Below are 22,617 nucleotides of genomic sequence, written 5' to 3' on the forward strand. Positions count from 1 at the left end.
TAAATTGCCTGTCTATGTACCTACACCTTGTCCTTACTCTCTCTCTCTTTCTCTCTCTTTCTCTCTCTCTCTCTCTCTCTCTCTCTCTCTCTCTCTCTCTCTCGCGGTAGTGTTAGCTTCGAGAGAGAATATCAGAGAAATATTTCTGCTTGGAATGTGGAATTTGAGAAATTTTAGTACAGCCGCGTTAATAAAAAATTTAGGTGCTCTATAATTTGAGCGACAATGCTTTGTGTCTGTGGAATTTTGCTTTATTACTTTCTCGTTTCGTCTTTTATTTGTATAATTAAATTTTACGTATAATTTAAGTCTGTTTATATTCTTTAGTATCGCGTTAACACTAGAAATAATCTTTACACATTGATCAAGCAAATTATAATAAAAATAAAAGAAGTGATGAAAAACTAAATATTTCATCACTATGAGAGACACGATTGTTGAGAAAGAAAAATTGAAAAAATTCAGAATTGGACGAGGGAAGAACGGTTTTTGTTGAAATATTAAAAAATTCAGCTAAATACAGATCTAAAAACAATTTCATTAAATCATCAAAATAATTATATATGTAGGATACTCAAGTTGCTAGAATAACAAAACTATTTGCAGCATTGCTCATTATACTTTAGTATTTCACATAATTAGTTTGGTAATTCAACAAAATTATTTTTAGATCTGTATTTAGCTGAATTTTTAGATACTTGAGTAGGTACTGGGGGGATTTAAAATTTGAAATACTTCATTTATTAGGTATAATAAAAGAAGGAACAATCGAGAAAATTATAATTATCAATAATGATGTATACGATAGTGGATAGAAATTTTGTGATATACAGAGCGATTATATTAAATGTATTTATATAATAAGCGAAAAATAATATCAATTTAGTAACAACCACTCGATTCTTCTAGCGTTAATTATAACGAAAATACGATACGCGGTATGTGTTTGTAGAATGTTCATTTCTCCGTCTAGACAGTCGTGGAATTTCCAACGTGTTTCGAGCGTGGAAGAGTCTTAAATTCATCAATTTATACATCCACGACGGACGTATCTCGTGTCTCACAGATTTTCACCTCCGCCGGCGCGCGCGATACGTGATAATCTGCTCCATCTGTGGATCCATTTGCAGATTAAGAAGATGCTGTAAAGCAGGCAATCTCATTACCGCGGCAACGAAAAGTGACGGCTTGAAATGGCCGAAACGGTGCGACGTCAGAGATTTCTCGGTGGGTGGAAAACGTAAAGGTGGAGAACCGACGCGACGGCTGGCTCTCGCCTCGTCGGTTATGTGCTCCAGCGTTTCCACCGGCGTGGCGCGGCGCGGCGCGGCGCGGCGTTAACTAAGCCGCGGGATTAAATCGGATGAGACGTCGTTAACCAGAGCGGCCCACTCCATGTGTGCACGCGCGTGTACGCGTGCATGTGCGTGCGCGTGGGTGTGAGATGCCATATGTCCGCTTCCGACTCGTTTTCGTGACGCCGGTTTGCGCGAAGTGAACGACCTACATCGTTACGAGCTCGCCCTTTGTTACTCATCTCGTCGTTTTCCTTCACGTATACGGTATGATATTTCGCAGTACGATCGTGCACACGGAGCGAGTGGACGGACCTCTCGGAGTTTCGCGGTTCGTTTTGTCGTGTGTTGCCGCACGGATGGATTCTGCTCGTAATCGCTTTGTTGAAACGGACGGTGCGAGCTATTAACGACAAACTCATGCAGGGGAAATCGCGATCGGAGAGTGCCCGTGGAAGTTTTTTTTTTTTTTTTATTTTATTTTGCATCGAGGTTGCGCGCGATACGCGAAGAGGAAAAACCAACATGCGAAAAGGAAAAAAATCAATCGCGCGGTATCCGCACTTTTATTTGGTGCGGAGCTGGAAAGAGTGATATTCCACATTTCTGTCAAATATTTAGAAACCCTGCTTTTCCATGCTCGCAATATCCTCCTTGTTAAAAGGAGGTTTATTCGTTACGATCGTACTGCACGCGATGGATGTTCTATGAATAGCAACGCGACGGCTCGCGCTGCGAATTCCTTCGAGACGTCTTTTTTAACGTCGCGACGCCGCGTCGTCGATCGACTAGAACGGGATTAACGGGCGTCGCCGTTTGATTCGGCGTCCGTGTCTATTTTTGAGAACCCAACAGAAACATCAGGCACCCGCCGCGGTCCAGATTAAACCGTTCACTTCGAAGTGAGTCGCTAGTCGGTATAACATAGTTAGCGAAAAACAACGTCGAAGCGTTCGATTGTTTTTGAAGTATAGGATTATTCTGGACGATTATTCGAATAGGAATCGTTACGAGTAATAACGTCAACGAAGAACGATTGAATCTTGATTGAAACTTAATTTGGAAAAAGATTATTGGTGCTTTCTATTTAATGACGCAAGCCGACACAAATGGCATTCTATCCTTGTTCGCATTCGATGAATGACATAGACAGAACAGCTTGTGTTACTAAATGGAAAAATATATATATATCTGTACCTTTCAAATTATAACTAAACAGAGATGAAAGTTAATCAAACACAGCATGTATGTGAAAAGATCGATTTTATTGAAATATGTATAAATTCAACTAAATACAGATCAAAAAATAGTTTTGCTGGACCATTAAAATAATTATGAAGGAAACTGAAGTATGATGAGCAATGCTGCAAATAGTTTTGACTTTCAGTAACCAGTTTGAACGTCCTATCTAATTATTTTGATGGTTTAATACAATTGTTTTAATTCAAATCTGTATCTATAAATTTGTGGTAAATCTATTATTGTGTAAAATTTTTAGTTTTTTGTTGCCCTAATTTGAAAGTTCAGATTTTGATTATCAAGGCATCCAACTTGCACCGAGAGAAATGAGTTTGTTACAGGAATAAAAAAAGCAATGATAAATGGTTCAGTTGGATGGTTTAGTTGAACAACGGATCGATCAGTTACTGTTGTGAATAATTTCTTATTATTCGTTAATGTAACAAATAATACACAATTTATGATATAAAATTATAATAAATCAAAATAATTAGTATTGCTAGTAAATAAAAGTTTATCAAAAAATAAGTTAGATTTTACATAATTTGCTTCTATTACTAATAATTAGTTGAAAGCAGACTAGCATTAATCATAAATTGAAATAGTAATTTGTTGTTACTATATCTATAAATTATTTATTAAAGATATTGATGGTTTATTAATTTAACAAAATCCTTTTTCTCAGAGTGAGCATCTTAATAACTATTTTGATAGTTCAAAATTATTTTCAGATCTGTATTGATCGAACTGAATTTTAATAATTTATAAAGAAGAAAACCATTCCTTCTGTGTGGCATATTGTCTGAAAAATAGAACTTTCTGCTTTCGAAGAGAGTCTGTAACAAAATTTCAGGGATAAGTTTTTCTGTAAAATGTGTGGTATAATCAACAAAATTCGAGAAAATTTTAAGGCTGAAAATCCATTCAAATTACATCATTTGCCCTTAGCGTAGGGGATGCAATCGCGTGTGTTAAATATCATCGCGAAGTGGAAACGAAATTATCAGAGAAATTCGTCGTGCTGGACATCGCGAGACTGCTGCATATTTCGTCAGCAGCAATCGCCGGTAATCGCTTTATAGTCGCGCAAATTCGCTGTGGAGCCGCGCGTTTATTTTCTCTCGCGTACCGGCGATGCCGATATTTTGTCTCCTCTTCTTTTTTCCCCTCTCCGCTGGCTCCCCATTTCTCAACCCCGGCTCTCTCGTTCGCCGTCGTACTGGAGACGCAAAATTGTTCGTCCTCCCCCGGCTTTCCCTCATCTCTCCTATCTTTCACTTTCCATTTCTCTCTTTCTTTTTCGTTGCATAGTGCAGGATAGAGGCGAAATTATTGCTGATGTTTGCCCGTACGGGTGCGCCTTTCACTACCGATGCACCGCGATGTGCAGACGCACTTCGAGCCGCACAGTCACGGACTCACGGGCGAACTTCGGTCTATACGCACATGTATAAGGTGGTAGTAGAGAGGACGTGAGCGGTATAACCGACAATGAGTCTTTTCTCAGAGGGGAGAAAACGGAGAGGTTGAAAATGGGTTGGAGGGAGGAGAAGAGAAGAGAACAGAACAGTTCATCCCAGTAGGGTTTGCACCCTGTGCGGCACTTCCGCGAACTTTATGCGTGGAAACTTGGCGAAGAGATTGCGAAAGGCGCACGGCGTGTCTCGCAAATTTAGCCGCCGAGTGGCCGGCTAAAATTATCCACATCTTTGCTACTCGATCGTTTCGACGCGTCCGTGAAGTAGAAGTCAAATAGAGTGGAAAGTCGATTTCCTCTTCCTTCTCGGAGCATAATTAACACAGCGAGAGAGACACGCCGGATTACCGTTTATTAATCTTCAAAAGTATTTTATCACTTAGCAAGAGCGTATTGCCTGTTATTTAACTTTCTGTAGTCGGAAGAAAAAGCGACTCTCGTTTCTTTAAAAACGCCGAGGAGCACGGTGTTAATTCATTTAACGTTTATTACAAACTATGCTACTTGATTCAATTTCTTTTTATTTCTTAAGTTATATCTTTTATTAATATATACGCTGGAAAAAAATTTACAAGATTTTAATAAATGTCTGTTTGAATAGTACAAATTAAATTTTTACTAAATATAAACATATATTTATTTCGTCAAAGAATTATTGATTTGATTTAAGTTTCATTTTTTTTATTGAGTAAATATTTATTACTGCTAGTAAATTTTCAACTAGATATGTTCAAACAAATATTTATTAAAACTTTATAAATTTTTTTTTTTAGTATAGGGACAATTTTTAGAAACAGATACTTATATGAGTTCGGAATATTGAATTCTAGTCTATAATTTGCGAATAATACATTTTCCCTCGAGATTGCGCATCATTGAAGTGCTATCGGCCAGAAGAAATTCAATCGAACTAATTAAAAGCGATGACACACGCGTAATCATATATTGGACGTGTATCCGAGCGCCGCAAATCTGCCGGAAATTCACTCTGTCAGATACAGGTGTTGCGCCCCGCATCGAGCCAGCCCTGCGTACGCACGTACACGTGCACTCGCGCTCACGCACACAGGCGTTGCCGCATGCATACGATAGGTGCATCGGTGGTGTGCACGCGGATGCAGATGGCGTGTAACCAGAAGCGGTAAAGCGAACGAGGAGGGGTTAAAGAGAGAGCCTGGCACAAGAGGGAATGCGAAACTCGTTGAAAAAGGAGAACGCGAGGCCGAGAAACCAGAACGCATCACGTAGAAGCGAGACGAGGACAGCGGCGCGGCGGGTTAAAGGGGTGATAGAGACAAAGGCAGAATTCGTCTTTCAAGAGGGATAGAACGATAGGGTAGGAAGGAGAGAAAGAGAGAGAGAGAGAGAGAAAGATGAGAGGATTGCACAAGAGTCTAGAACGAAGATCAACCAGGGAACGAAGTGGGCAGTATTGTGTTAGAGAAGGATGCAAAAAGTCAGAAAGGGAGAAAGCGGATGAGGGAGAAAGAAGGAAGTGGTGACGCACAAACCGTTCTGTTGCTACCAAATAACTTTCTATAGTCGTAGATTATTTGATAAACTTACTTTTTCATCAGAGAGAACGTCTTGGAGCGAATTTTAAAATCTGTAATCATTGGAAATATTCAATCTTTTGTTTATTTCAATCTTCCTGGAGTAAGAAATTTGAAATAATTGAGGGATTGTGTGAAAGCAATTACAAATGTAATATTTAGATACAATTTTCTATTGTAAGATTAATTTTGTCACTAAAAAGGAAAATTAAATAGTTGGATAGAGAGGCGAATAATTGCATTCGATCTTTCGATTGCAGAAATTTTTTCGCACTCTCTATTAATAAGAATATTTTTAGAACAAGAAATTTTTAATAATTAAGGGATTACATGAAGGAATCTGTTTAATTTCCACATACATATACAATTATATAGATTATTGAATAAAAATGATCTCACTCTTTCCTTGAAGAAAACATTTTGTAGCACAAATTTGGAAATCTGTACACTAAGAAAAATTTCCAGTTGAAAATTGCGATTTGTTCTTTTTCAACTAAAATTCTATATTAATCTAACCAGCATTTTTCTCAGTGCAATGTTTAAACTTCTTTTTCGGTTTGTTAGAATTTTTCTGGAATAAAGCACTCGAAATAACTGAGGGGTTTGTGAAAGTAACCATAGCTTTTAAATGTACTTTCCTAATATTAATTTTATGAAATATCTTTTTTGCCAAGGAAGTGAATTAGATTGTTATATTCAATCCTTTGATTGCAGGAATTCCTTTTTACCTTACATTTTATATAACATGTCAATGTTGATTTTGCGAAAGGGTGAAATCCACCTTCAGGCTTCGCCGATTAATTAATAACATATACATCCATTTGGCAACGCGCATCGACAAGGGACATCCCGGCTCTGAGACACTCCGTATACCACGAAAGTTCGGAAGTTATTCGCAACAAGCAGCTCGCTAGCTAGCTGCCTCGTGGAATTCTACTCACAACTACCGTCGTTATCAGTGCTATCGCCACTACCACTATCGCGTTACCACGACGCTGTTGCCTTCCTCCGTCTTGTCGTCCGATGTCGTCGTCGGGCACCTCCGGAGAGGATCCAGCGACCAGCCTGCCGCGCGTCTTTCGTCCCATCCAAACCACCTCCAACCGGTCTCCCGCATTTCCTCCCCGCTTCTCTCGTCGTTCTTCTCTTTAATAGCAAGTAGAAACTTACTAGCGCCAACTCCGAAGGTGTATTACGTGCACGTGTATATATAATACGTGTCGTTCGGTACGGAGCGATGGGAGGAGGATTAGGGTTGCGCGAAGCTAACCGACGCGACGCGGATATTGCCTTTCGTTACGTCGCCAGAAATAGAGAGTAGCGCATTAGTTACGCCGATTAATCCATTAGCTTCTTGCTACTACCATGCGTTTCAGTGCTCTATTACTCTATCCACATTTATCTTGATTCCACCGTGAACGTAGAATTACTTTCCTGGAACGGCCTACCGCACTATCGCGCGCGCACACGTTGACATTATGTCTCTTTACAAGACGGACACGCGTGTTCGATATGCGCGTGTTTATCGCGCGTAATGTCTCTTTTTTACATTACTGCGACATTGCTGCGACAAGTGTCACAATGCTCGATGGCATTGTTGTTTGATTTTTCTCTTTCAGACTGATTGCGATCACGATGTCGCGCCCGCCGCTGTAAAATCACAGTTCGGAAGTCACCTGTCACAATTGTAACGGAACGGTAAAAGCGCACGTGCTGTGGGTGGCGAACGAGTATGGCGATAGCGAGCAACAGAGATGAGATAATAGATAATAGACATACAGAGGCCGATTGTTCGCGCAAACGCTTTGAATAGAAGCCGCGTGGTAGAAGCTCGTAAACGAGCTCCTGCAAACTTGCCCCCGATTAAGATTATTATCCTTTTTGCGCATTGCGCCGTTTACCCATGACTATATACCAGAGTCCTGTTACTCGTGCCCATCGTCCATCCATCACGTAAACATATACACATACATACGCCAGAAAGTTTAATATAATTAATCTTTTAATTAAAATTCTTTAACTGCGCCGCATGGAATGTTATAGATATATTGTAATAAACTCAATAAAGATAGAAAAATGTATTGGGACTCTTCGCTTATTGATTGACGACGTTATTACAAAATGCTTATCAACAATCGGAAATCTGTAAACACAACCATAAAAAATGACAGATTTTTTGCAAAATATTTCAAGTTGCTAATTTGCGTGTAATCATACTGAAAAATACCTTTATCTAAGTATACAGTTAGTTTTTTAACTGTATAATATTTATAGCAAGTATAATTTATAAGTAATTTATCACAATCAGACAGTTAACACGTATATAACTTTATATGCGTTATTATTGAGAAATTATGTTCAGTATGTACGCGAGAGGAGGGACATAAATGTATAAAGGATAACCATCGACACAGATACATACATATCGTATATGGGTGACTTTTCCATTAGTATTGTACGCCTGACATTATTATGTATAAACATGGGACACCCGTATAATTATATATAAATACCTATACAGTTAAAAACGTATTGTGCACTGTAGATAAAGATATTTCAATTCAATTAGACTGAACATAGCAATCTTCAAATAGTATAGTATTCTTTTTTGATGGTTGTGTTTATGAAGACTTTTGATCACAGGCATTTCATAAACTACAAAATATCACAGTTGCAGTCAATTTTATTGAAATTATTTTTTTTTTATACAATTAGTGTTTGAAACCTGTGAACAATATTATTTATTGCATATTTATTTTATTTGTCGATAATTTTGAAAATGGAGAGAGAGAAATTTCCAACAAATCTTTAACGCGCCGTAGTTAAAGAATTAAATCGCAGAATCGCGAATAAATTCCTTTGCAATTCAAGTTCCATTTGCAACTTTTTTTTTATTCGTCAGCATATCTATGCAAGGGTATCGTGTGTAACAGCGCCAATCTCGATCTTTCTCCCCTCGTCGATTCCCTCTTATCAAACGAGGAACGCTCATTCACGCCTTTCCCTTTAATGAAACGGACCCTCGACCGTCCGTTTCTCCTTGCCTCCCTTCTTCCGCGGCGGAAACGTTTTCCACTTGTTTCCACCGCGGCCGGCAGGCCGGACGCGTGCGCGTGTTCTTCCTCGTTACATACGTCTGCACGCACGCACGCATGCACGCGAGTACATGCGCATGTCGCGTGGGCGTGCATTCTCGACTTGCGTGTGTGCGGTGCGGTTACGACACGGCGGTTCCGTTGCATGCCGGAACGTGAGGTTAAAGAAACGCCTCGCGCGAACAGGTTCCCTTCCTTTTCCACGATGCCGACCGCCGAAGGGAGTAGTGAGTTTCATCAGCACAGCGCGACGACACAGTCAGAAATTGACAATGGACCGCGTTCTCATCGCGCCTTTAAACGATAAACGTGAATCTCCAGGAAACGATACAAGTGAATTTCAAATACGCGAATACGAGGATCTTAGAAAAGAAAGCTACTTTGAAATTTATTCTTAAAATTTTTAATCCTGGATTTGTATTAGAATTTCTTGTTATATTAAAAAGTGACTATGTATAACATGTAATTACACGGAAAGATTTTGTTGAAGTATGTAAAAATTTAGCTAGATCTGAAAATAATTTTTTTGACCATCAAAATAATTATGCAGAAAACTCAAGCATGATGAACAATGCTGCGAAAAGTTTTGACATTCAAACATCAGCTTGAGCCACCTAAATATTTTGATAGTAGGTACTACAATATTCTTTTCAGATCTGTATTTAGTCAAATACTTTGATAAATTTTTTCTTTCTTTGTATATTTTACATTGGAGTATATTTAAAAATATGAATTGAGCAATAAAATATCTAAAAATTTAGTTAAATATAGTTAAAAGCTAAAAATAATTTTGTTAGTTATCAAAGTAATTAATGTATAGAACATAATGAACAATGCTGCAAGTAGTTTTGACATTCTAGCAACCAGCTTAGGTTTACATAATTATTTTGATGATTTAATAAAATTATTTTCACAGATTTGTATCTAGCTAAATTTGTAGATACTTTAGCAAAATCGTTCCTTCTGTATAAAAATTGCCACGTACGAAATATGTCTGGTTTTATTAGGAAAAAAGAGAGTCTATAAAGTGCGAAAGTTTCCCAATTCAACGAGTTTCCTATAAAATTGCAAGTATTTTTCGTCGTCGCTGAATATAAATGTTTAAATGGAGATAAGATACACAGAGCGGGTTCTCCGGTTGTAGGATTCTGCGTCGATAGAACGATACTTCATAGAATTTTTTCATAGAATATACGCTTCTCGTTACCGACGAGCGCCGCGCTTTGATAAATCGTCCGTATTTGCCATTAGTCGTCGTTTCCGTCTCGATGAAAAATGTGGCTTGCGCGCTAATAAACAATACACCAACGTCGAATGCGGCGCGGCCGTTCTAAAATTGTGAACGTTCCCACGAAGCCGAGTAATTTGTACCGTTCGAGACGCGATCGTTAAACTCTTTCGTGTGGCGATTTAGCAGGTTTCTTGCTGGCAAGCAGCGAACTCTACCAACCGGTCAGGAGTCGTCAAAGACTTAGATGTTCGTGTAATTCGAATCAAACCGTAGTTATTATTAACTCCTTGAGACAACAACAGTTGCACGGTTACTCACGTAATTGATGAAATGCTTTACAAATTCAATACTTTTTTTTCATGCTGAGAAGGAAAAGATGTAAAAACTGGAACAGATATAAAACATAGAGATTTGTGAGATTTATTTACGATGTTTAATATGATTTGTATAGCTTTATTATCAGGACGTAATTAATGCGAGTAGATTGTTACAAAGTTGAAAATAAGGGAAACGTCAGGAAAATCTTACAAAATTCTCTGTCAGGTCATTTTGCAAAATTTTTTTGGTATATACATATAAAATATAAAAAATACTTTGTAAATAAAGTTAATAATTTTTTTTAATTTCTAAAGCACTTGTAATTTATTTCATAAATCATTGTTATCTTTCTTGACAAGTTTCTATAATATTAATATAAATAACATGACAAAGGGCTTTAAGGCGAGTCAAGCAGTAAATTAGAATGAATTAGATTTCAAAGTACAATAGAATATCTTACGCTGCTGTATCAGCTGTGAAGATTTTGGTGTTGCGAGCTTTTGTTCTCAAAGTTGTAGTGCTTCAACTAAGTGAGTTTTCCTTCTCCGGTCGTCAACGGAGTCAGGTGCCAGGCAGAGGCGAGCTTAGATACGACGCTGCCATTCGCGCACGCAGTCGGCGCGGCGTGGCAAAACCACAAGGCACCGCACAGAGCGCGGACGTAGGACAGTGCATTTAGGGTCGATGCCCTCTGTGCACCGTCGATGTTCGGTGTTCTACGTATTTTCTTCTTATCTCCTTCTTTCGCTCTTTCTCCCCACACCGTGAGCTTTCCGCGCTTCCTCTATCCTCGCCCGCCTTGTCCCCGACCCGGATACTTGTTGGACGGTCCTTAGAGACTCGCATGCCTCTTCGCGATGATCGAGAGAACGAATATGCCCCCGCACGTTTCGCTCTTCGTCGGAGAAGAGAGGAGGAACGGGGAATAAAAGAAAAAAAAAAAACAAGAGAGAGAGGAAAGCGAAGATCGATCCTCTCGAGCTTACAAGTCCGGGTGGCACGCGCGATTATCCTTCTTATTAAATTAAACGCGGCTAATTCCAAGGGCAAGCTAAGTTAAACGACTTATTTGCTTAATGACATAGAAGCAGGTAATTGCGATCGCCGTATAACAGTTTGTTCGAAGCGTTTCGACGAGAGTGAGGTAATCTCTGGGAATCGCGATGTGCTTGAGCTTACTCGGAAGCAGTTACTTCGGCCATCTGCTTTTCCTCACACAGACCTTCGGCTCGAATCTCGGCGTTATGAAAATGTTATTTTCCGCGTCTTATACTTGTCACGCGAAAAATCTTTAACGCTGAAGAGACATTAGAACCTTGGCGTTATGTAAATGTATGATATACGTTGGATCGACAGTAAAGGAATCCCATTTTTTGTCGTCTTTATGAGCACGACCTTGTCCAAGAGCTGTACGCTGTTATTATCCACTTTATTAAATTAAGCGAGAGCGATACAGAGAGAAGATAATGAAAGACGTGACTTGGAATTAATATCCTAACTTTTTAATGCATTTAAGCACTCTCAAAAGGCGATAAATTATCTCACGTGTAATTTAATACGCTGTACGTTGAAGTAGCACGCGTTATATCCACCGCTTTTCAACCACCCTGGTAATTTTTCAAGCCTTTAGTTGCCTCCAAAGCGCGCAATACTCTTTTCACGTATCTAAATATTCGCAAGGAATGTCTGTGTCTTAATTCAAACCTACATCTAAATTTTTAACAAACCCATTCTTTCCGTGTAAAGATAGCTAATTTAATAATACGAATAAATTCTCTATTTTTCGTGTTCACGTATAACCAGTTTGAGCGTTCTATATAATTATTTGTGATGGCCTAAACAAAATTATTTATCAGATCTGCGTTTAGTAAATTTTTAGATACATACTTCCGCAAAATCGTTCTTTCCGGATTTCTCATATTTTTTCAATTGTCTTTAATTCAAGTCCAACCAACTCCAGTCTTGAACCTTTCAATAAAGAAATGATGGTATCGCGCGAGAAACCCTAATGGATGGAAAAGAACAAAGTGGTTGCGGATGCGCGCGAGAACGGCGCGCTCCAAGGATCAATGAACGATTGTTCCTTAATCGCGCGGTGCTCCACAGGTTGCAGTCGTGCGTGTATTCTTCGCACGCATTACTCTCGTTTCATCTCGGATTCTAATCGAATGCGCTTGGGCTCTTGATATCAAATTATCTTCGCTTTCCACCGACTGCTACCGTCGTCGCCATCACCGTTGCAGCGTTGTTGAGAATCTCTCTCGCGTCTGTATAGTCGTGCCGAACGGGTTTCCTTGTTTGACGAGTGGCGCTCGAGCGATTTCAGAGGGATTGCGTTAAACAGCGAGATATAAATCCCTCTTGGCGTTCGCTTCGCTGAGGCACTTCGGTGAATCACACGACTCAGTGATTCTCAATCTCGGAATGAAATCGAACGGCTCTTTCTTTCTGTTGCAGGAATATCGCGGAGGATCTGATCCTGTCGGATGAAGAGAGCGAGGATGAGGAGAACAAGGTAACGAGGAGACATTTAATCTTTTAATGCATTGTTATTAAACATAGATGTATATTAATGAAAATTATTTATATTATTATTTTATATTATTTTTATTATTATTATAAAAGGAAGTAGAGGACATCAGTTATTAAATTAAATATTGTTTGCAATATTATAATGAGACAAGGCGCTTTCTGAAGTAAAATTTTGAAGCTATATAGAAGTTGAACGATTAGCTGCACTTTCGCCTTCAAGTTTGTTTTTCGTTGACTTTTTGCAATACCGCAAAGTATCATACTTTCGCAAACTGATATGATCGAATCGCGTTTGACGAAAAACTAAGTGGCCGTTCATCACGACAAGAAAGATTCCGTTCTACTTAATTTCACGGTGAAATTACTGACGGTCTTCTTTTTCCCAGGAAACATCATCGAGACCGACGAGAGGAAACAGGAGTCCGGATCTCACGGTCGTGTAAGTATCTGATTCGTAACTTTGACCAATCTTTGTTGTTTACGGAAATTAACTTGGGTCAAGCAATTAATAATAAAAAGTATGTTTGTTGTTTCTTGAAATTATTTTAGTATACTCAGAGACTTAAAAAAGAGTTTTCAAATTTTTAAGACACTCTTCAAGTTTTTTTTGACGTCCTTTTTTTGGAAATGATATATTATAATATTTTCAAAATTGTGAATTGATAATATTAAGTAGTTAAATTTAGAAAAAGATAAATTATGCTTTCAAAATTATGTGCTTTTTTACGAACATTTTTATAGTTAATGTTTTTCAATATGAAAAGAAAAAGAAAAAGAATTTTTTGGAAATCTTATATCTTTCTTAAGTGCCTGCATAATTTTCTTCGAATATGCACGTGTATATGTATATGTACGAAACATTTTGTATTTGTGTTAAAATTGGTCTTTGATGAAACTTTTGTGTTGAATTTCTAACGTATCCGAATATTAATTTATATAAACTTGTGATATTTGAATATTTTATGTTAAATTAATATTCCTCATTTTCCTTAATATTAAAATAACACAATTTATAAGTAAGTGAACAATTAATATAGAAATAATGTTTTTTAAAACGTAAATTCTAAAATAAATGAATATAATGTATTAATTTAACTTATTTTAAATATTAATTATACCGATGAAATATGCTTTTACAATTTGCTTCCAAATTGTGTCAACCTTGCATTTTTTGTGTTATTTTTCGGCATAGTTTGTATTAAATAAAAAATTTTGATGGACTGGGACATGTGAAACGTGTTAAATGTAACATAAATTGTTCAACTGTATAGCGTGGTTTCTAAATTGAATTTGCTACAATTGGCCAACAAGAAATTTCTACGATTTCCAGTGTCTCGGTACCTTTATCGAAAATCACGATGTCCAATTTTGAACATCGTTTGATCAAACATCCTTACAGTCTATCGGCACCATTAATGACATCGGCACCGCCGCCTTTGACACCTGTGTCGCCCATGATCATGTCACCCGTGGGCCCATTATCACCCTCGCGGCCGATCAGCCCGCCGAGATATCCATCGCCGCTACCAAAACGGGCGACACCGGAGCGAGTGCTGTCTCCTCCGACGGGTGTCAATCATCCCTTGCCATCCGCGTGTTCCCCGACGAATCCGGTCGTCGGCCAACCGTCGAGTCCAGCCGAGGCGCCGCATAGCTCCGGAAGCGCCAGCTCGAGCTCGGATTCCGGTTCAGATTCCGGCTCGGACAGCAGCGATGATTCCGAGGACGAAGATGATCTGACCTCGGCACCTCCACCATCTAAGGGGCCTACGACACCGCCCTCGGTTTCACCGAAACAGGACAATTTAGTGGAACCGCCGCCTGCTGAGGAACCCCGTCGTTGGGACCTTATTTCTTTCCTGCAGCAGAACGACAACCAGAATTCCGAATCGAAACCTGCTCAGGTAATATCATACTATTTACATTAATTAAATGGTGCAATATTTGGATTTTTTTCTTCTTAGTCTGTTTGTTCAGAGACGTGGTAATTTTTTTTGCATATCCTTTAATATACAGCAAAGATATTATTGCTATAGCCTTTCGAAAGACGATCGAATAAAATCTGATATTATGTATCGGAATCTTCAGCATAGAAAGCAGACTCACAACTCTCTATACCACAATTGTTACAATTTTGATTGTTAATATTTTTAAAAATCTAAGAAAATGAATGTTTTTTGAAAAAGAAATTTTTATTTTAAAACTCTTTAATATACCTATAACTTTTAAACAAAAATATAGATATATTTGAAAGTAATAGAACAGTAGATTAAAATCCGAAAAATAAATAAATTGATTTGGTTATTAGTGTCTAATTCTATATAGTATAAACTAAATATGTGTGTACATTAATTATGACAAATATTTCAACTTATAATAAAAGGAAGATAGGTCAATAAAGAGCATATATTTTCAGATCACAACTCCAAATTAATTTATTAATTCTGAAATATCAATTAATGGGAACGTTTCGACTTAACTTAGTCTTCATGAGATAAATTCAATGACATAAATAATAACACTTTAAATAATGACAATTCCCCAACGGTAGAAAGTATTTTGTATTTGATGCTTATATAAAAAATGTATCAGAGACAGTAGTAAAATGTGTGAATAAATCGCTTTTTACCATTGGATACAGAGGCCTAAATTAATTAAATAAAATAATTAAAGTACAAAAAATGTCACTGAAATTGATTCGAAATGTAATGTCGTATAGAAAATCAATTGTAAGAACTATAACGCAACATATGTAAATGCAAATAAAAATATAATAAAAGATTAATTTCTGAAATGTTAATTAAAAACATTAAAGAAGAACAATCGAATGGCATTAATTTACAAAAGGATACTGAAAGTCTTTTTGACAATTCATATTTTTATTTACTAAATTTTATCTCTTAATATACAATAATTAATAAGGAATATTATTTCTGATATTTCAATAACAAGAAGAAAGTTTAATTTGGTAAAAAGGAGTCAGCACGGTAATAAAAGCGCAAATTAATAGAAAATATTTTTAATAAAACATATGTAATTACATTGACAATTGGACGTTAAGGCTATATAAATTTTTAGCCAATTTTGGCTAAAGTTGTAACATTTGCGCCTAACATTAATTGATATTTAAGAATTAATTAATTAATTTGGAATTGTGATCATATGCTCTTTATTACCTATCTTCCTTTTATTATTGCTTAGCAAATTAGAGCTAGATATTCGAAATTTATTTCAACTTATAATTCAGTCAGTGCGTTAATAAAAACCTCCGTAATATAAACAAAAGCAAGTTAAAGGGCAATAGGTATGATTTTGCCATAAAGTTGTTATAAGATTATAAATACGTCAAAAAAATCGTTTGATTATATGTTTAAATTGTATGAGAAATTATGCCAGAGAATTTATTTTAAAATAGGAATTGCATTGTTTTTACAGGAAAACGCTAGGCGAGAGAATACTCTTGAAATAACAACGGAGACCAGATCACACAGGGAACAGTCCCATGATTGGCAGCTCGGTGAGGCCTTGAAGAGGTCTCATAATATGAATTCTCTCAGCGACAGCGATCATCATTCTGATCAGGAGAAAAATCAGCTGATTGAAGACAATCGCGCCCAGACAGAGAAACCGAAAGTGGCCGATACTAAGAAACGCGGACGACCTAGGAAATCCATCAAGAGTCCGAAACGCAGTCACCGGACGTCGGACGAGAATCCGAAGAACAGTAAGTCGCGCAGCCGAACGAGAACTGTAGCTCTTGGCAAGAAAAAGCCACCCAAATCGAAAGAAACGGTGACCTTAACTGACGACGATAATGATTCGAAATCGCAAAGTGATTCCGACAGTGATCGTCGACCTACCAAAGTGTCGGCCGTAGTACCGACAAGAAATGAAAAGAGATCGAGACTGAGTCTATCGTCTAGCGACGACGAGAGTTCGCCACCGAACAGGAAAAATAATAACAGTGCCTCTGAGGACGACACCGCGCGATGGACAAGAGTTCCCCCCCTCAAGCGGAGCAACCTGTTGGACTCGCCGAAGAAGCAAGACCAGAAGAAAAGTTCCGCCAAAGGCAAACCTAGGCAGCCTAGATCTAGAGTGACCAATATTACCGGCGGTTCGGATTCTGACAGTGAATCAGAGGTGTCTGTAAGGAGTAATCGCATCAAAGTCGCTCGGTAAATTATATTTTATATAATTAACTCTAACATATTAATTATCTCTTTATTTTTCTTTACTAAATGTTATAAAGTTTGCATGTATTTCTCTTTCTCGCCTTTTGCTTTTATTTAATAAGTAAGACTAATAAACTTATTTATAATATTTCATAAAAGTATTATGAATGTCAGAGTGCCACCCAGACCTCGAGCACCACCAACGAGGACGACTTCGCCTGATAATTCTGATAGCGATAACAGCCCGGCGTCGAAATTGCAAGAGGATGACGCCGGCAACGTACAGGACAAGAAGAAAAGCGACACGCTGCGCCACGTCTTCTCGACGTCGAGAGGCATCGGGAAGACGGGTGGGAAAGGTGGGAAAGGTGGAAAAGGCGGTGGTAAATGCGGTATCTACGTAGAAGAGTATACGAGTAATTCTGCTACACACACACCGACGGGCGGGGACAGTCCGTACAAAAGACCGTCCTCGCGGACGTCCAGTGGTGGCAACAATCTTCTCCTACGCTCTCCTCCGGCGCTCACACATGTGAACGGCGTACCAAGTCTCATGTGCAAGATCGAAGTCAGCAGGATATCCTCGCAGATATTTTCAAATCTATCGAGGGGACAAGAGCTCAGACAACGCACAGAATTGCCTGACACTAGGCCATCTTCGAGACAAAGGCCGTCCTCCAGTTTGGCGATCTTGCAACCACCGAGGTCGATCACACCGGAAGAGGGTGAGATCATCGATACGCCGCCTCCGCAGCAGCAGGTCGTATCGGATCGTGCGAGAATTCATCGTTCCGACGGGCTGCTAAGCGAGAGTGACGGCAAGATTTCACGTTCTGTGATTAAGGCCCCGATATCGTCGGACTCGAAGAGTGGCGGTACTGTTCTCGGAGGTGCTGGTAGTGCTAATAGTGCCGGTACGCTTGGTAGCGCGCCTAAAAGGAAACGTAATCCGAGTTGTAGTTCTGTGTCTAGTTTGAGCCCTGTTCAGTGTTCGGTAGATGCGAAAACTAAAAGTACCTCCGAGCATAAAGACAGAAGCCGTAAGAGACAACGGAGGCATGCCAACGACGGACTAATGTCCAGTCAGGTATGGAAAAAGTAAAAAACTTTTCTGTGAACTCTTGGCTGTGAAAACTCGGTTGTAGTATTTTTGTTATTGAGTTACATGTTTATATACCTATAATACATATAATATTAGTTTTCAGTTTTAATATCATAAAATCATTCATAACATATTAATGCTAATTTTCTTAAAAATAATAATTATATTTTTTTTTTAATAAATAATTAAATTTTTGTTAAACAATTTACTTTTTACTTATATAATAATCTTTTGATTTGTTTGAATTTAGTCGATTACATAAACATAATTTTTTTACTAATTTTATAAAAAATTTTTTTATATTTTAAAATGCGCGTGCTCTTTATCATATTAACTTACATAATATAATTATATAGTAAATTATATAGTAATTATATGAATAGATTAAATAGATAGAATACTAGATACTTTATATACATATATTTTAATATTATTATACAGCAGAGTGATATTCAACCGACTAATCATGAAAGGGACGAGAAAGCAGATACTAGTTTATTACCGCCACCTCCTCTCCCAGCTCAGCGCGTCTACTATTCTTACTTCGATCCTCAAAATGAAATATTAGAAGATCAGGATAGGTAAGTTTTTATATTTAAAGTAAAATGTTGATTGAATTTCTATCATAAAATAAATAAAAATTAGATCTGGATAGCGTGATATCCTTAATAATATTTTCCACTATTAATTAATTATTTTTAATGATTTAGAGTGAGCACTAAAATTGGATATGTACTTTTTCTGGTACTCAATGTCTAAGGATTATTCTGAATGCGTGTGTGTGTGCGCGCGCGCGCTCACACACACACACACACATGTAATTAGTTTTTTAATTTAACAGCGTATACGTACATTTCAGGGACCATGACCAGTACCTGACCGAAGCTAAACGATTAAAACACAATGCCGATGAGGAGAGCGATCTTACGGCACAGGGCATGATGTATCTGGAGGCTGCTCTGTATTTTCTTTTAACAGGCGATGCAATGGAATCAGACTCAGTTACGGAAAAAGCTTCGTATACTATGTACAAAGATACTCTTAGTCTCATCAAGTGAGTATATTTCTAATTAAGACTCGTACGCGCGTGGTAACACGAAAGAGAGCTTGCTAATTGAAGCGATTTTTCCTTTGTTTCGCAGATACATTTCGTCAAAATTCAAAAGCCAAACGAACAACTCACCTGAGAATAGCATACACACTAAGCTGGCCATCTTGAGGTGATTACACCTTCTTACTTCTTTTAATCATACAAATAGTATTGCATAAACGGACGGATGCATTTCAAAATTATAATTTGTCTTTTTTAGCCTTTGGTGTCAGTCTCGTTTGTACTCCAAACTATATAACATGCGCAAACAGGAAATGAAAGAGGTCCAAAAGATCGTCAACGACTTCAATCAAAAGGTAATTGGTTTTTTATTGGATCATAATAATTATATTGCTCAATATGTTAAGTACATCGAACATATTACAATCCTCAATTTATTAAAATCTATAACTATCCTAGATATATGTAAATCGGTGTGTGAATCATAATTGTTGAAAAATCTATTTTAGCAATCTCAGCAATCAGTAGCTCAGACAACACCTGCTCAGGCGGAAGGACAGGGCACGCCTTCTCTTTCGCCAACACCGTCGCCTGCCGGTTCTGTAGGTTCCGTCGGTAGTCAAAGTTCCTCTGGATATAGCAGCGGTGGACAACACCCGGCACCACCGGTCAATGGCCAACATATTAGCGTGCCATTGCAGGTCTTCAATGCGATGATCAAGCAAAATCAGTATTCAGGCTTTCTTATGAATGGCCACGACCTATGGGACCTGGCAATAAAGCAGGCGAGACAGGAAGAGAATAGAAGTACGTATTGGGAAATAAACCACATCTGGTGAATCCTGTTACGATTTGTAATGACTGTTGCGTTTTTCAGGCTTTTTCATCGACTTGGATCGAAGATTGGGACCCTTGACATCGTATAGCTCGCTACGTGAGCTTGTGCGTTACGTTCAAGCGGGTATAAAGAAATTGCGAGCTCTCTGACCACAGTGGCATAGCCCCCGACCACCCACTCCAAACTACGTTACCTCCCTTCCGCAAAATATGGTCACTTACCCGACCATGTACACGTAGTTGCATTATGTCGGTCAGTGTGACTTGTTCATCAACAGCCGAAGTAATGAAATGGGAAGGTACGATAACGATGATACAGCGAAATCATGAACTATTTTCTTTGCGAGAAGTGGTCTCAGAGGGGCGCGATCGAATCGATAACGGGATTCACAGCAATCTAGAAAAAGGAGAAAAAACGAGAGCAGCTCGTGAGATTCTCCTTTAGTCGGACAACGTGGGGGCATTCTTGATATAAATTTAGCAGCAAGTTTATAGTCAATTGTAAAGCGCGTGCCTGAGGGGGCGAGGGGAAAGGCGACCGATCGAAAAAGGGAGAGTCGCTTTATCTTACCACGGTGCATAAACGAACCTCGTGCACTTTGTTAGAGCACGTGTTACTTACTCTCGAGGCGCAATAATGAATCGTTGGGCGAAGATGATATCGAGACGCTCGCGAGCGCATTAGATTTCTAGCAAGCCGCAGTGATAACTCGTGTCTATTTTTTCTGAAGTGTCCGCTTTTGTAAGTTAACGCATAGATATCGACACGAGATTTGGGGAAGGTAAAGGGAGGGGAGAAAGGAGGATTAGGGAGAAAGATCGAATATGAGAAAAGAGAAGTAAAACCACTGATGAGGTAGAAGAAGTGCCACGTATAAGCGCCCGTGTGTTCTCGCTTCATGGTGCGCCCGCAGCCGACGTTACCTGAAGCATGAGTATCGTTTCGGCGATTCAAGTGCGATGAATATAAGGGATACCTATTTAATATATATAGTTTATTATCTACATAAATATATATAAATAGTTATAAAGATAAGAATATATTTAATGACGCGAAAAAAGATAAAGTATCTTGCGCGCCGGCGCCGCGTTTCAGTATAGGGGAACAGTTGTATTCGCGAATGCGAGAAGATACCGTGATAAAATGAAGAAAGGGAGGTAGAGAAGAGGCAAGATTAGAGATTTCGGTGGAGGGATACGCGAGCAACAGGATCAACAACCAGGATCAAGCGATATGCTATAGTTAAACTATAGTATTTTAACATTTGCGTGCGAAGCACACGACTCTTTTTTGTAGATAGATTATGGGGGAAGTAATTTAGATTAGAGTAATTAATATGCAAACAGGAAAAGCAGTAACAGATGCGACTATACCAATACATATTATTTACATTACCTAGAATTAACCGGGAAAATAAGTAGAGGTTCTAGTGCGATTGAAAAGTAAAGGAGAAAAAATAATAGTATACTGCATACACACATATACCAATAGTATAATTTAATGAAACGCAAGCGAGGGAAGAACAAAGCAAGGTAAACGCACGTTAAAAATTAGGAGGTGAACAATGCCAAAATGTATTTGCGAATAATAAGTGACAAATATAATCAAGATTACTATAATCGAGATTATTCGTAAATAAATTTTGCCTGGATACTGAAGAAGTGAATATCCCTCTTGCGCGCACGACATGAGATGTTAACGGAAAAACAATGAGAAGAACAAGCGCAAGCGGATAAGCAAGTTGCTCATGTGTATATTTTTGTAAATAGATATTTGTGAGTGCCGCCGTCTTGAGGGCGATCTACCGTTTGTTGAGTTTGCGGTAGATTGGCCCGCCCCAATTTTTGCTACCACAGATCTTGTCGAGAATCGGGTAAGAGATTATAAATAAGGAAAAAGATATGAGAATACATAACGAATCGACACACGACGAAATGTCCGTTGAATTAGTTTTGAAAGAGAAACATGCTCTCCGTGGTTTTTTTTTTTTTCCTTTGAGAACGGCATTTATGTTATTCTCTCAGATGATTTTCTGATCCGTTCTCGTTTTACGATCGCTTCTCGATCGGAAAATCTTGTCGATGAAAATTCTAAACGTGCGTCACGACAGCTTCGTTGTTCCCAAATTTACCGGTGATTTGATTCACCTCACTTTGAAAACGCATCTCTTCCCCCGCATTCAATCGATGAAGAATCGAGTAGATTGCGATTTAACAGCGGGAAATAAGGTGAACAACACTTAAGAGTTTCATTTTCTCGATAAAACGTGAAACTTGACGAAGCGAACTTGTAAAGATTGAATCCACAAATCGCGCGCGCGAAGGGATTTTTATCAAATCTGAGATTAATACAATCCCGTAGTTTAATACATATCCGATTTAAATTTAATTCTCCTAAGTGATATCCCATCAGAGATGTGACTGACAGCATACTCTGAGGACCAATTATCATTTGTATAACTATTACAATAAAATCGTATTATCCCGTTGCTGACGTTCTGTTGGTAATGCCAGGAAAGATGAACATAAAAATGACGCAGGCGGATTGGCGGGATGACGACGGCCCATAGTTATTAAGCGCGGTCCAATGGTTCACGGGATACAATTTTATATTTCACGAGTGCGGTAAAAGATAAAGAGAAGAGTCTAAAAGAAAATAAAATTTAAAAAAAAAAGAAAAGATGTCTATTAAAGAGCTTCGAGAATATTTTC

At 38.3% G+C, this 22,617-nt stretch overlaps 1 protein-coding gene across 2 annotated transcripts in view; it reads left to right on the forward strand.

The window, feature by feature from the left end:
- Nucleotides 1–22,413, forward strand: part of lilli (AF4/FMR2 family member lilliputian) — a 268,080-nt gene extending 245,667 nt beyond the window's left edge. For both annotated transcript variants that reach the window (XM_018542361.1, XM_018542362.1), the window contains exons 8-18: nucleotides 12,666–12,723; nucleotides 13,127–13,179; nucleotides 14,140–14,644; nucleotides 16,176–16,918; nucleotides 17,090–18,002; nucleotides 18,459–18,598; nucleotides 18,877–19,071; nucleotides 19,160–19,237; nucleotides 19,328–19,424; nucleotides 19,578–19,875; nucleotides 19,946–22,413. In XM_018542361.1, the coding sequence (XP_018397863.1) occupies nucleotides 12,666–12,723; nucleotides 13,127–13,179; nucleotides 14,140–14,644; nucleotides 16,176–16,918; nucleotides 17,090–18,002; nucleotides 18,459–18,598; nucleotides 18,877–19,071; nucleotides 19,160–19,237; nucleotides 19,328–19,424; nucleotides 19,578–19,875; nucleotides 19,946–20,055 (3,190 nt within the window). In that variant the 3' untranslated portion in view covers nucleotides 20,056–22,413. The remainder of the gene's footprint in view (nucleotides 1–12,665; nucleotides 12,724–13,126; nucleotides 13,180–14,139; nucleotides 14,645–16,175; nucleotides 16,919–17,089; nucleotides 18,003–18,458; nucleotides 18,599–18,876; nucleotides 19,072–19,159; nucleotides 19,238–19,327; nucleotides 19,425–19,577; nucleotides 19,876–19,945) is intronic.
- The last annotated feature ends 204 nt before the right edge of the window (nucleotides 22,414–22,617 follow it).

The sequence above is a fragment of the Cyphomyrmex costatus genome, unplaced genomic scaffold (genome assembly GCF_001594065.2).
Source record: "Cyphomyrmex costatus isolate MS0001 unplaced genomic scaffold, Ccosl1.0 scaffold33, whole genome shotgun sequence".
Lineage (NCBI taxonomy): Eukaryota > Metazoa > Arthropoda > Insecta > Hymenoptera > Formicidae > Cyphomyrmex > Cyphomyrmex costatus.